General features: G+C 35.5%; 2 protein-coding genes across 2 annotated transcripts in view; one reads left to right on the top strand and one right to left on the bottom strand.

The window, feature by feature from the left end:
• The first annotated feature begins 1,894 nt into the window (after positions 1 to 1,894).
• Positions 1,895 to 8,483, top strand: bnip1b (BCL2 interacting protein 1b). The gene is made up of 6 exons (XM_058757222.1): positions 1,895 to 2,208; positions 2,379 to 2,471; positions 3,482 to 3,573; positions 3,655 to 3,756; positions 4,299 to 4,417; positions 7,774 to 8,483. Exons 1-6 carry the CDS (start codon positions 2,125 to 2,127, stop codon positions 7,968 to 7,970), a joined length of 687 nt encoding a protein of 228 aa, XP_058613205.1. The 5' UTR covers positions 1,895 to 2,124; the 3' UTR covers positions 7,971 to 8,483.
• Positions 8,484 to 8,660: 177 nt separating this feature from the next.
• Positions 8,661 to 14,557, bottom strand: part of LOC131529094 (uncharacterized) — a 30,716-nt gene continuing 24,819 nt past the window's right edge. Inside the window, exon 7 of the mRNA XM_058758610.1 lies at positions 8,661 to 12,769. Within this exon, the coding sequence (XP_058614593.1) occupies positions 12,403 to 12,769 (367 nt within the window). The 3' untranslated portion in view covers positions 8,661 to 12,402. The remainder of the gene's footprint in view (positions 12,770 to 14,557) is intronic.

The raw sequence follows: 14,557 nt of genomic DNA, 5'->3' as shown, positions 1-14,557 counted from the left end.
TTGTCCTGATGCAATATGAAGCACTTCCCAATGAATCTGGTGGCATTTTCTTGAATATCGGTAGGCAAGATGGTTTTGTACCCTTCCAAATTCATTCTGCTACTGTCATCATACATTAAGTCATCAGTAAAGTTGAGAGGGTCTGTTCCAGAGACAGCCATGCATGCCCATGCCATGACACCACCTCCACCATGCTTTACAGATGAGGCTGTATGCTTGGGATCATTGCAGTTCCCTTTTTTCTCCACATTTTTGCTTTCCCATCACTTCGATAAAGGTTCATCTTTGTCTCATCGGTCCAAAAACACAGTTCCAAAACTCTTCTGGCTCACCTTTGTGCTTTTTTGCAAACTCTAATCTTGCCTTTCTATTTTTGGAGCTGGTCAGAGGTTTGTATCTTGCTGTGTAGCATCTGTAATTCTGTGTCAAAGTCTCCTGAGGACAGTAGATTGTCAGAGCATCACCCCAGCTTTCTGGAAGTTGTTGGTGATTTTACAGACACGTCTTTTAGGGTTCATTTTCACAGCTTTTATGATTTGTCTGTCATCAACTACTGTTGTTTTCTCAGCCGATCAGGTAGTTGTTGGTTTCTGGTGTCGCTGGTGGTTTCCAAACTCTTGATTTCTTCATGCCCTTTGTTTTTGCTAGAGCTCTAACTGACTTCCTCTTTTCTTTTGGCATCCAAATTACTTGTTTTTCTCTCAAAGTCAGCTCCCTCGTCTTCATCCTGGTTTGTGTGTATCATCATCGAATGCAAGATTCAGAATGCAGAAGTAATGGATATAACTGATACGACACATTCCCTGCTTTTAATATCTGAAGAATTAATGCAACAGGACACAGCTGATCACTTAGAAAGACCTGTGAGGCAACTGTTCCAATACTTATGCTCACATCAGATAGAGGGATGAAACTCTAAAAGTGCTGAACTTCTTAGCTGGTAAAACATCTATGTGTTGAATCACCCAATAATAAAATGTGACATTCTGTAGTTTTGTCTCATATTCATCTTTTAATCATATTTGTAAATGTCTTGACTCCACAGCCAACAGAACAATTTTGTCTTTACTGTTCCAATACTTTAGGAGGGCACTGTGTATATGTGTGTGTGTGTGTGTGTGTGTGTGTGTGTGTATATATATATATATATATAACTGAAATACTATAAATAATCCATTTTTATCTATCTATCTATCTATCTATCTATCTACCAGTAGAGAGGTGTAAAAATCTCATTCATGGTTACAGGAAGCAATTGATTTCGGTTATTTTTTCCAAAGGGGGTGCTACCAAATATTAAGTTAAGGGTGCCAATAATTTTGTCCAGTGCATTTTTTGGGTTCTATGTGGAATTGTATCAAATTTGACTTTTCTTCTCTGTTTTTTTTGTGTTGTTCCAATGCAAAACAAATAAATAAAAATAAATGTGAGTACCAAAACATTTGCAACTGCAACAATTTTCTGAGAGAATTGCAAGGGTGCCGATATTTTTGGCCATGACTCTATCTATCTATCTATCTATCTATCTATCTATCTATCTATCTATCTATCTATCTATCTATCTATCTATCTATAATCTGACTCTGTCTGTCTGTCTCTATCTATCTATCTATCCCTCCCTCCCTCCCTCTGTCCCTCCCCCAGGATAACGTTTATTTAGGCCATTTTAATTTTAATTTTAATTTGGATAATATCCATCAAAATAACGGTATAATGATAACTGGATTATTGACATTTTGGGGGTATTTATTTGTAAATCTAGCCTATAGGCCTAATATTTAACGATTTTTAAAATGTAAGAATTACTTTTATGTTGTTATCAATATTTCATTTACATTTACTGGACTGAAGCGACTTGTTTTGTGGAAACTATGACACATTTTGTTTAGGATTTATTTGATAAGTTAAAAAGAACAGTATGGGAGGTTTTGAAGAATTAAAAATGTCTTTTCTGTCACTTTTGAATAATTTAATCAATCATCTATGTATTCTTAGGAAAAGTTGTAAAGCAGTAGGCTATTATGCGCTGTTTTGCTCTCGGAACGCTTCTGCAGGGCGCGTCGAAAAGGCGTTCTGAAAATGCGATGAAGTTTGGACGTTCTTACGCATCGTATAACAACAAACATGGCGTTCTCCTCTGATGTACATGTACGAATTTGTGGCCAAGAGATTATCAAATATGATCTGGAAATCAAAGCTCTTATTCAGGTAGACTTCATTCTTTATATTAATGTATCTGCTATGGTCTTACTATCAGGTTTGTCCGACAAGCTAACTATAGTAATACAAAGATGTGGCCGTAATTGTCGTGTCTGTGTCAGTTAGCATGAAGTGGAAACAATAAATTATTGTTTAATAAGTCTTTTCTTTTGTGTCAGGACATAAGAGAGTGCTGCGGGCCACAGGCAGTGCTTTTGGATCTGAACTCTACAGTGAAGGAAAAGTTCAATCAGTTAAGACAGAGGATTCAGGTACATTCGTCTTTTCATATGACCATATAAAACAAAACAAAAAAATGTAAATGTTTCAATCAAACAACAGCCACTGGTGTAAAAATATAATAATAATAATAATATGGGATCAAATTCAACATCTAAGAAGCTTCCAGAATGCATGTCATTTTGCTTTTAACTGCATTTTATTTTGTTAGTTTTCTTATGTGATGAAAGTAGTTAATTCAAAGTTACTATTATGGCTAAAGCTAATCTATGTTAAAGTTTTGTGATGGACAGTTGGATAATATCCATCATATCGCTATGAATTTATAATATCATTATTGACGTTTTGTAGGTATTTATCGAAATTTAACAATTTTTATAATGTAGAAATAACTTTTATGTTGTTATCAATATTTCATGGGGAATATTTACTGGACTGAAGCAGCTTAGGTTTACTTATTATCCATACATAACTTACCATACAAATAATGTATCAGATATGATAATAATAATAATAAAAAATGTATCAGATATGATACAAAAGGCTTCTAAGGAATATTTATTTGTACATTAGTCACAATTGCATTTCATTGCGTTATATGTTTACCCTACAATTAAAACTACAGAGCTTTGATCATAAAGCTAATAAAACCTTATTCTGAGATATAGAGTGACAACTGATATTTATATGCATTTTATGTAAGTAGTCTGATTTACTGTTATAAAAATCTAATTGATTTACATTACAAGCTGTCAGAATTTCTTCTTACTCTTTGGCCATATAAATAATAACAAACTGATTTTGATCAATAAAAATTGAGGTGTTTTTTCCTCCTCAGGTGTGAGTTTCATATTCTCTTATATCACACTTTACGAACCATAAAAAAAAACTGATGTATCAATTGAGATATAAACACATACGGTATTTTTTATCTTTCATTTTCCCTTATATTTTGTTTCAAGGCTCAATAAATCATTCCATTAAAAAGGAACAGTTACAGTGTTAACATTGCAGATAATAGCGAAACCAAACTTTTTGATAGGACATGGAACAGATGGCAAAAGAACAAGACCGAGAGACTGATAAACAAGCTATCTTGAGTGAAACAGAAGGCCATCGGAAGCAGATGTTAAGGTTAGAAAAACATTTTTATTGTCTAATCTTCTTTCTGATTATGTGTTGAATTACAATATTATCACTACTCCTGTGTTTCAGTAACCAGATGGCGTGGAGGAAGGCAAATCTGGCCTGCAAGCTGGCCATTGACAACCTGGAGAAGGACGAACTGCTTCAAGGTGGTGATTCAGTTAGACAAAGGTAAAACATGCTGCTTTACGGCTGATGTCAAGGCTGCTATTTCCAGCCAGCCACAATCAAATACATGTCAGCGTTTCTATGATTTTTGAAAACAAAAAAGGCCCCACTTTATATTAAGTGGCCTTAAAATTAAACATTTGGTACAATGCACTTATTGTGTACATGTTTTTAAATCGTACTTGTATATTTAAAAATCTGGATGTAATTACATCTGTAATTAATTTCTTTAATTACATTTATAATTACACTGTTGACCCATCTCTTACACCTTAACCCACCCTTAAACCTACCCATACCACCAAACCTGTCCCTAACCTTACCCGTATCCCACCTCAAAGCAGCAAAAGTGTTTTGCAATACAATATGACCACAATAAGTACATTGATGTAAGTACATAGTAGTTAAGGCCACCTAATATAAAGTGGGATCACAAAGAAAGCAAAATAATTGCACATTTATGTGGTATTTAAATGGATAGTGGTTACTTCCTAACACTGTCCTAAGCCATATTTACTAAACTCATCTTGTTGTTGTGGTTTTAGGAAGGCCACTAAAGAGGGTTTGGTGCAGACATCCAGTGACATCACAGAGAGTCTGATGAGCATCAGCCGGATGATGTCGCAGCAGGTGCATCAGAGCGAGGAGACCATCGGAACTCTGGGTAAAAAAGCCTAGGCGCTCTGGGTCATTGGGCCTGAGGTCATAACCTTCATGATATAAGAACATAAATCTATTAAAGGCATAGTTAGCTGACATATAAGTAGAAATTCAACAGAATTGTCATATGTAGGTGATAACAAGGTTTTACACCTGAAGAAATCTCATTAGTAAGAAAAAGGTTGGTTTATTCAGCATGTTGACATCTTATGCACCGAGTTACTAATAGCAAATAAAAATAAACAGTAATTAGAACTAAAATAATTAAAACTAACAATAATTAGTGCTCAAAATGGTTCGAAAGCATAAATAAATCTAAAAAAAGCAAGCAAACTAAACACCTGAACAAGCTAATCATTATCTTCAGAATTTCTAGGGCTACAGACAGGTGAGGGTTTTTTCAGGGTTGGAGCTAAACTCTGCAGGACATTGCTACCCCTGCATTATACCATAACATTTATGAGTATATGTGACCCTGGACCACAAAACCAGTCATAAGGGTCAATTTTTTGAAGCTGAGATTTATTATTTATTTAAGCTTTCCATTGATGCATGGTTTGTTAGGATCGGACAATATTTGGCCGAGATACAACTATTTGAAAATCTGGAATCTGAGGGTGCAAAAAAATCTAAATATTGAGAAAATTGCATTTAAAGTTGTCCAAATGAAATCCTTAGCAATGCATATTACTAATCAAAAATTAAGTTTTGATATATTTACGGTAGGAAATTTACCAAATATCTTCATGGAACATGATCTTTATTTAAAGCTGCAGTCCTTAACTTTTTTTGGTTAAAAATGATCCGAAATCAATATTTGAGCAAGTACATAACCAGCCAGTGTTCAAAACTATCACCTCACTTTAGCCCGATTCACAACGGTTAGCTTATAATAATGTTTTGTAATTTGAGTGGTACGGGTAGGTTTTCGCGGTAAATTCGAGCACGGCACTGCGTCATTACGTCACGTCTGTAAACATAAAGAAGTTGTCCCGGCTGCTAGACTAATGGCACGTGCGGATGCTGTAGGTGTCGGATCGTTTATAGCCTTTTCTCACAGCAGCTAATTAATTATTATTTTGATGGCGGATTGTAATCCAGAAAGTATTATGTATTTATGAAACACATGTGAATGAAATTAAATGATATTCCAGTTTTAAATATGCTTCTGATTACAGATAGCCTGGGATTACACAAGATTTGCATTTTAAAGAAAACCAGTTCGAAGGGAGCATAGTTTGCTTTTTGGGTTAAAAAAAATTTCTTAATATGAAATTCGAATGGTATGACAATTAGATATTAGACTGTATAGAAATTGAAATCTACACGCTAAAACACACTATACTCATAGTCACGTAATGCTGATGTTGTTAACATTAATAATTTGATAATAAAGTATAACAATAATAATAATTTGCATGGTTTGATGTGATATGAGCTAACCGATCATTAGATTAAATCACCATTGGTAGCTGATTTATGGTCAGTGTTGGGCATGTTACTTTAAAAATAATTAGTTATAGTTACTAGTTACTTCTCACAAATAGTAACTGAGTTAGTAATTGAGTTACATCATTATAAAAGTAACTAATTACCAGGGAAAGTAACTATTGCGTTACTTTTTAAAAAATGTTCAAATGTCAAATAACTTTGGATGCCCCCAATATTAAATATGTTAAAAAGAATAAATTATTATTATAAAACATTGTACACTAATCTACACTATTTATCTACTGACACTTAGTATCAGCCAGTCAAGCATTATAATATAATATTATGATAATTTTATATTATATGATGATAGAACTTTAGTGATTAGAATAACCAAGTATGAATGCATATTTGTCATCAATATAAAACGCACTAAGGATTAATGAGCTGCTGGGTTCATGAATATTAATCACGTCGTCTGCGTTCGCTCGAATTGATTTGCTGAAATCAAAACAGGGACGATAATAGGTGAGCGCCGGCCAATGAGATTGTCGTTTGCGCATTAGTTCCGCCCACTACCAGAGAAACCGGCAGTTCTTAAAAGCTGAAGAATTCCAAAGGAACTCCGTTATTTTGACAGGAAAATACAACAAAGAATATCGTTTACATGTAGCGCGTCAATTCTTCATGTTATGAAAGACTCTCTCGCTCTGTATCTTTCTTTGCGTGCGTGTATGTGAGAGAAAGCGACGGCGAGTCGTGCGCTTCACACCAGAGTTTATGATACGTCAAATACAGCTACACTGCGCATCCATTCAGATGAACTGAAAAATTAAATTCTAATATAATATAGTAACGCCACATTTTATTGTCAGTAACGGTAACGGCGTTGTAACGGGGGAAACAGTCATTCGTTTGATTACTCGTTACTGAAAAAATAACGCCGTTAGTAACGCCGTTTATTTATAACGCCGTTATTCCCATCACTGCTTATGGTAATGCTTTTTTTCTCAGTTGGTCAGAACAAACGTGACTGACTTGTAACTTACTTGTTCAAATAGCAATATACGGTGAAAATTCTTATTTGGGTCATATATTCCAAGACGTAGACTAATCTGTGATTACGAAGTACAGTAAACATCCACACATTCACCTCAAACCTTTAGATTCATCCGCGCTGGACCAGAGCGGGAGCACAGCCCACGCAAGGAAGATAATTCCAGGTTTTCAAACATAGATGGCGACAAAGAGGCAAAATTTACGGACTGCAGTTTTAATATACTAATGATTTTTGGCATAAGAGAAAAATTTATAATTTTGACCCGTACAATGTATTGTTGGCTATTGCTACAAATATACCCGTGCTACTTAAGACTGCTTTTGTGCTTCAGGGTCACACATCATTTTTTTCATGAACTAATTTGGGGGAAAATTGCTTGTGAAAAACAGCTTGTGAAAGTATTTAAATGTTTGTTTAAAACCTGCAGATTAAGGTAAAATAATCTGTGATGTTTTGAGATGCAAATCTGGTCTATATATATATATATTAATTTTATATATTCAGGTTGAAGATTATTACATTTGATTATAAAAAAACAACCTTGTAAACATGAACATGGAACACGGCTTCTGATCAACCATCTAACCCAGGGGTGTCAAACTCAATTCCTGGAGGCCCGGAGCCCTGCAGAGTTTATATTCAACCCTAATTAAACACACACCTGATCCAACTAATCAAGTCCTTGAGGCTTATTTGAAAACTACATGGTATGTGTGTTGGAGCAGGGTTGGAACTAAACTCTGCAGAGCTCCGGCCCTCCAGGAATTGAGTTTGACACCCCTGATCTAACCTCATGGCTATGAAATTTCTACTATCTCGTTATGAATATTGCAAGTTTTCTCTATTTTCTCCACTTACTCTGTTTCCAGCTGCATCTTCAAGGACTGTGCAAGAGACGAATGAAGAGTTTAAGGCCATGACGGGAACCATTCACTTGGGGCGAAAACTTATCCTGAAATATAATCGGCGTGAACTGACCGACAAACTGCTGATCTTTTTAGCTCTTGCTCTGTTTCTGGCTACGGTGCTCTACATCCTGAAAAAGAGACTCTTCCCCTTCATTTAGTGGAAAAGGGAACTGTGTCAACTTAACACTGCTTTCCATAAATCATTCTGTGAATGTTACAACCCAAATGAGACCCACAGTTCTTTCAAAACAAGGGGTTTGTCATCATTTAACCACCATAAAGATGATGACAAGCTTCAGAATTCTCTGGGGACACAATAAGGGAGGATATTGAAGTGCTATTATAAAATCTCAATTATCAGGATCACTAAACAGAAATTCTGGAAGGAATAAATGCACTTTTTACTACATTAGTCTTAACGATTTCATTTGCATATTCAGTAGTATGTAGTTGTTTGTACAATAATAAAATGTTTCGATCTCAGGTTAGTTCTGTAATATTCCAATAACCTGATGGACAATGTCTGCATAAAGTCAAAACAAACTTAAAGATGTTTGTGCCTTATGAACTACTGTAATGATTAATAGCATTTCTGCATATAACTGAAGGTTATGCTTCATTGACACTATTATGATTTGGCTTTTTTTTAAATAAAGAAGTCTCTTATGCTCGCCAAGGCTGCATTTATTTGCTCAAAAATACAGTAAAACAGTAATATTGTGGAATATCATTACAATTTGAAAGGACCACTATGATTATAAACGTTTTTGTTTTTTTGTGGAAACCATTATACACTCCTATTCAGAAGTTAGATATATATATATATATATATATATATATATATATTTTTTTTAACAGCAATACTTTTATTCAGCAAAGATGCAGCATTAAATTAATCAAAAGTGACAATAGGTTATATACATCCTTTCTGAATTACAATAAATAAACAAATAAATACTGAATGGTAGAGTATCACAGAGTATCAAAAATATTAAGCAGCAAAAACGGTTTTCAACATTCATAATAATCAGAAATGTTTCTTGAGCAGCAAATCATCATATTAGATGTGATCCTTCAGAAATCAGTGACACTGAAGAATGATGCTGAAAATTCAGCTTTGCATCACAGGAATAAATTACATTTTAAAATGTATTATAATAAAACTGTTTTAAATTATAATGACTTGTCACATATTACAGTTTACTGTATTTGTGATCAAATAAGTTCAACCTTAATTGGTGAGCATAAGAGGTGGAGGGCTGGTGTCCTGCAGAGTTTAGCTCCAACTTGCCTCAACAACCTGCCTTGAAGTTTCAAGTATACCAAGCAAGACCTTGATTAGCTGGCTCTGGTGTGTTTGATTAGGGTTGGAGCTAAACTCTGCAGGACACCGGCCCTCCAGGACCGAGTATGGTGACCCCTGGTTTACAGCATCGGCAGTCTCTCTAATTGATTGCTATTCTAGTCATTCCAGTGAAGCCGGGATTTCCTGAGTTGAAAACACTTGATTTAACTTGACTACATGAATTGTTTTTCTATATAAAAAAATATGAGCATGATTTTAATCTCTTCACAACATGGAAGACGTTTGGAGCTGTTATGGTCTCGCATGTTCTTCGGTGGAATGAACCACTAGGGGGTGTAGTATCTCTGTTTTACTGTAGTATGTGTCTGGTTGTGTCTTAAAATGTAGGTGACTTTATGAAGAACTGGTCAGTTTTGTCCTTTATTCATATACAATACCGTTTAAAAGTTTAGAATTATTATTATTATTATTTTTAATGTTTTTGAAAGAAGTCTCACCAAGGCTGCATTTATTTGATCAAAAATACATAGTAGAATGATTTTTGAAGGATTACGTGACACTGGAGACTGAAATGATGCTGAAAATTCAGCTTTGCATCACAGGAATAAATTACATTTTAAAATATATTAAAATAGAAAACAATAATTTTAAATTGCAATAATTATTATTTTTTTTAACATAAGCAGCCATTGTGAGCATAAGAGACTTGTTTAAGAAACATTAAAACATTTTATTTGTACAGTTCTAGTTCAAAAAATGATGTAAATGCAAATTGGATTTAGAAATGCAGTCACATGTATCTGTTTAGGCCTTGTATCTTGTGGTATATTAATTACACCAAGCTTTTCTTCTGTTGCAGTAGAGCTCTTTGCTCTTAAGTTTTGCTATGATACAGCAGTATGTGAATTGATCCTGTGTGTGTGTGTGTTTGTGTTGCATAAAACAAACATTGTGGTCTTGCCGCACTTGGTTTCTGAGGGTAAAAAGTTACCCAAGTGCCAGGTGTGCCATTTTGTTTTATTGCATTATAGTTTCTTTATAACCTTTCAGAAGCTGTGATGATTTGTGCATATTTTGAATCCACAAAAGGCCAAAAATTGGATACAAGGTTAATTTATTGTGGAAAAAACTTTTTTTTTTTTTCTCGATGAATACATTTGATAACTTTGATACAGATCCAAAATAAAAAATGTAAATGGTTGATAAAATAACTAAAATAAAAAAATAAAATAAATAGTACAAACATGTATATAAAATGACTTACCAGCACTCTATAGTGGCTGAAATGAACCTGACCTGAAAAGCCACAAGATACACTTCATGCATAAATTTGAAGAAATTAATTTAAATAAAAAAAAAAGTAATAAAGTAAAATATCTACAAGAAACACACTGAAACAGAGGGGAGTGAGTCTAGGCATTGACCAGTTTGCCTTGTGAAAATATGGGACACATTTTAACATGTTTTATGCAATATATTATACAGTATTTCAGTACAGGTGTGTGTTACAGAGATGAGGTAGGTCCAAAATCAATGATCTGCATATTCTGTCCTATTTTAAAATGTTTGTGTATGTAACTGCAATCTATCAAGGAAGGCATAGGTTTTTATCACGTATGAAAATGTCTATTCTAAATTCTAAGCAAGAAAAATATGAAATCTGATATTACATATTAGATATGTCACATTGCAACACTGCAGTGGACACACCTGAGTGTACTGCATGAAGCACGTGACATATAAGAGCTTATATCTGCTGCTGAGGCTTTACCTGTGCTCAAAAACAGTCCAAAGAGGTGGATCTCACCAAACCTGGCAGTAACACGTTCAGATCCATATTTCACCCCAAATCAAAACAAACAGATTAAAGCATGGTATTTGATGTACTGACTTAATGTTAAAGGTGAATTCAGTATGTATTTACTGAAATGCAGCAAACAGATTTACCATTAAAAATCATTTTTAAAAAGTCAAGTACATTAAGGCTAAATTCACTTGAAATAATGCCACAATTCAAAACATTTAAAGGTCCTGAATATTCAAAAATAGAGTAAAAATAATAATAATATGGTGAAATATTATTCCAATTTAAATGAGTTATTTACCATTTTAATATATTTTAGAATATATTTTATTTCTGTGATGGCAAAGCTGAATTACTCAAGTCTTCAGTGTCACAAGATCCTTCAGAAATGTTCTAATATGCTGATTTGCTGCTCAAGAAATATTTCTTCTTATCAATGCTGACACACTACCATTCAAATGTTTACAATTCAAAAGAAATCAATCCATGCACTCAGCAAGAACAAACTAAAGAGATCAACAGTGACAGTAAATACATTTAAAATGTTGCAAAAATTCTAATTCTATTTCAACTAAATGCTGTTATTTTGAACTTTCTATTCATCAAAGAGTCCTGGAAAATTAAATATTAAGCAGTGCACTGTTTTCAACACTGACAATGATGATAATCATTCTTATTGTGCTTTGTTGTTGTTGTTGTTGTGGAAACCATGATACATTTTTTAGTATTCTTTGATTATTAGAAAGTTCAAAAGAGCAGCATTCATTTGAAATAATAGACTTTTTGTAACAAAATTTTTTTTTTTTTTTTTTTTTTTTACTATCAGTACCTGACAGAATAAAAATATTAATTTCTTAAAAAAAAAAAAAAAAAAAAGACTGACCTCATACTTTTGAACAGTAGTGTAATCCAATGTTTAAATATTTTTTTGTTGTTTTATTTTAATTTTTTTATTAATATACATTTCCTTTCTTTTTTGGGGGGTGAAATGTGACCCGGACATGTTGCCGTGATGTTCACCCAAATGGCCTTGCTTCAAAGCAGACGAATACTGAGCAGATGGAATGAATGTCATCACAAAACACAAGGCCCAGTTTTTGTAGTAATGCTATTCAGAATTGCAGCCTGACAGACTCCTTCTAAGCATTCTGAAGAGTCTGCAGTCTGAGGAATGCACTTAGTCCACAATCTACAAATACATCTACAAAGGGTGAAACGCCACTGAAATATTGTGAAACTGTTGAGACTCCTATCAAATATTGTACCAGTCCGTGTTCTCACAGAATGACCTACAAAACAAACACAATGACCGATGGCAGCTCTAAATGTAACGTCACATTGAAATACCCTGTCATCACTGGTGCTCTTATAGAAGCTCTGGAGACTGCAGCTTATTTGTTCTTGAGCGAGGCAGGGAAGGAGAGCAGTGAACATGCCTTTTTGGACGTGTGGGCTAAAGGCACTGAGAACCCACTTCCCTTCACCTCCTTTTGGTGGCATTCAGAGACCTCTTTAGCTCTTTTTCGGCATCAGAGGTGTTGTCTTGAGGACCTGAGGACTGATTTTCATCTTCTGTGAGTGTCCAGACCGTTTCACCTTCAGCCTCTGGGAGACGCAGGCTCGCGGGAGGGAGGGAGTTGCCGCTGGCTCCCGGTGGGGTGGTGATGTCTGGGACAGGGGCGAGGGTGGAACTGGCCTGGTTCTCCACCTTTCCGAGGGCACAGAGACTCAGACTCCTGCACAGAGCTCCCCAGTTCTGCTCGCACTGAGTTCGTATTCGGCGGGCGATGGCGACACGCACCTCCTCGCCGCATCCCAGCAGGATGTTTACTAACTCCACATGTGGCCTTTCAGTGAAGGAGAGGAGACAGTTAGAAAACTAAAACCACAGTTAAGGCCCATTCACATCAAGAACAATACACGATACTACTATACTCATAATGGCCCAGAGGACCGAAATCATTGGAATTCCTTTTAAAATTATAAGTAACTATAAACTCTGACATCCAATTAGAATCCATCCTGTTTTAAAGGGTTAATTCACCCAAAACTGAAAATTAGCCCTTGATTTACTCACCCTCAAGGCATCCTAGGTGTACAGGCGGGTGTTTTTTTTTTTTTCTTCAATAGTCAGGGCTCCAGACTAGCTATTTTTACTTGGAGCACAAGCAGAAAATTTAGGGACACACCTTATATCAGCCTGCAACGCAATCGATCACAAATTTTCCACATTTTAACTGTATTACTGACAAATGCTTTGATAATAAATAGACTTAACTCTAAATAGAAATTACAATGTGCAGTATTCTTTTAATTTCAGAAGGATATATGACAAATATATACAACCCGAATTCCAGAAATGTTGGGACGTTTTTCAAATTGGAATAAAATGAAAACTAAAAGACTTTCATATCACATGAGCCAATATTTTATTCAAAATAGAACATAGATAACATAACAAATGTTTAAACTGAGAAATTGTACAATTTTATGCACAAAATAAGCTCATTTCAAATTTGATGCCTGCTACAGGTCTCAAAATAGTTGGGACGGCGGCATGTTTACCATGATGTAGCATCTCCTCTTCTTTTCAAAACAGTTTGGAGATGTCTGGGCATCGAGGTTATGAGTTTCTGGAGTTTTCGTGTTGGAATTTGGTCCCATTCTTGCCTGATATAGGTTTCCAGCTGCTGAAGAGTTCGTGGTCGTCTTTGACGTATTTTTTATTTAATGATGCGCCAAATGTTCTCTATAGGTGAAAGATCTGGACTGCAGGCAGGCCAATTCAGCACCCGAACTCTTCTACTACGAAGCCATGCTGTTGTAATAGCTGCAGTATGTGGTTTTGCATTGTCCTGCTGAAATACATGTCATCTGGAGGGAAGCATATGTTGCTCTAAAACCTTTATACACTGTTCAGCATTCATGGTGCCTTCCAAAACATGCAAGCTGCCCATACCGTATGCACTTGTGCACCCCCATACCATCAGAGATGCTGGCTTTTGAGCTGAACGCTGGAAGGTCTCCATCCTCTTTATCCCGGAGGACGCGGTGTCCGTGATTTCCAACAAGAATGTCAAATTTGGACTTGTCTGACCATAGAACACTTTTCCACTTTGAAACAGTCCATTTTAAATGAGCCTTGGCCCACAGGACATGACAACGCTTCTGGACCATGTTCACAAATGGCTTCCGTTTTACATGATAGAGCTTTAGTTGGCATCTGCAGATGGCACGGCGGATTGTGTTTACTGACAGTGGTTTCTGGAAGTATTCCTGAGCCCATTTAATAATGTCAATGACAGAATCATGCCGATGAGTGATGCAGAGGGCCCGAAGACCACGGGCATCCAACAAAGGTCTGCGGCCATGTCCCTTACGCACAGAGATTTCTCCAGTTTCTCTGAATCTTTTGATGATGTTATGCACTGTAGATGATGAGATTTGCAAAGCCTTTGCAATTTGACGTTGAGGAAGGTTGTTTCCACAATCTTTTTACTCACTCTTTCACAGATTGGAGAGCCTCTGCCCATCTTTACTTCTGAGAGACTCTGCCTCTCTAAGACATCCCTTTTATAGCTAATCATGTTACAGACCTGATGTTAATTAACTTAATTAGTTGCTAGATGTTCTCC

Source organism: Onychostoma macrolepis, chromosome 21 (assembly GCF_012432095.1).
Source record: "Onychostoma macrolepis isolate SWU-2019 chromosome 21, ASM1243209v1, whole genome shotgun sequence".
NCBI classification, from domain to species: Eukaryota; Metazoa; Chordata; class Actinopteri; order Cypriniformes; family Cyprinidae; genus Onychostoma; species Onychostoma macrolepis.
This window is presented reverse-complemented; position numbering and strand designations above follow the sequence as displayed.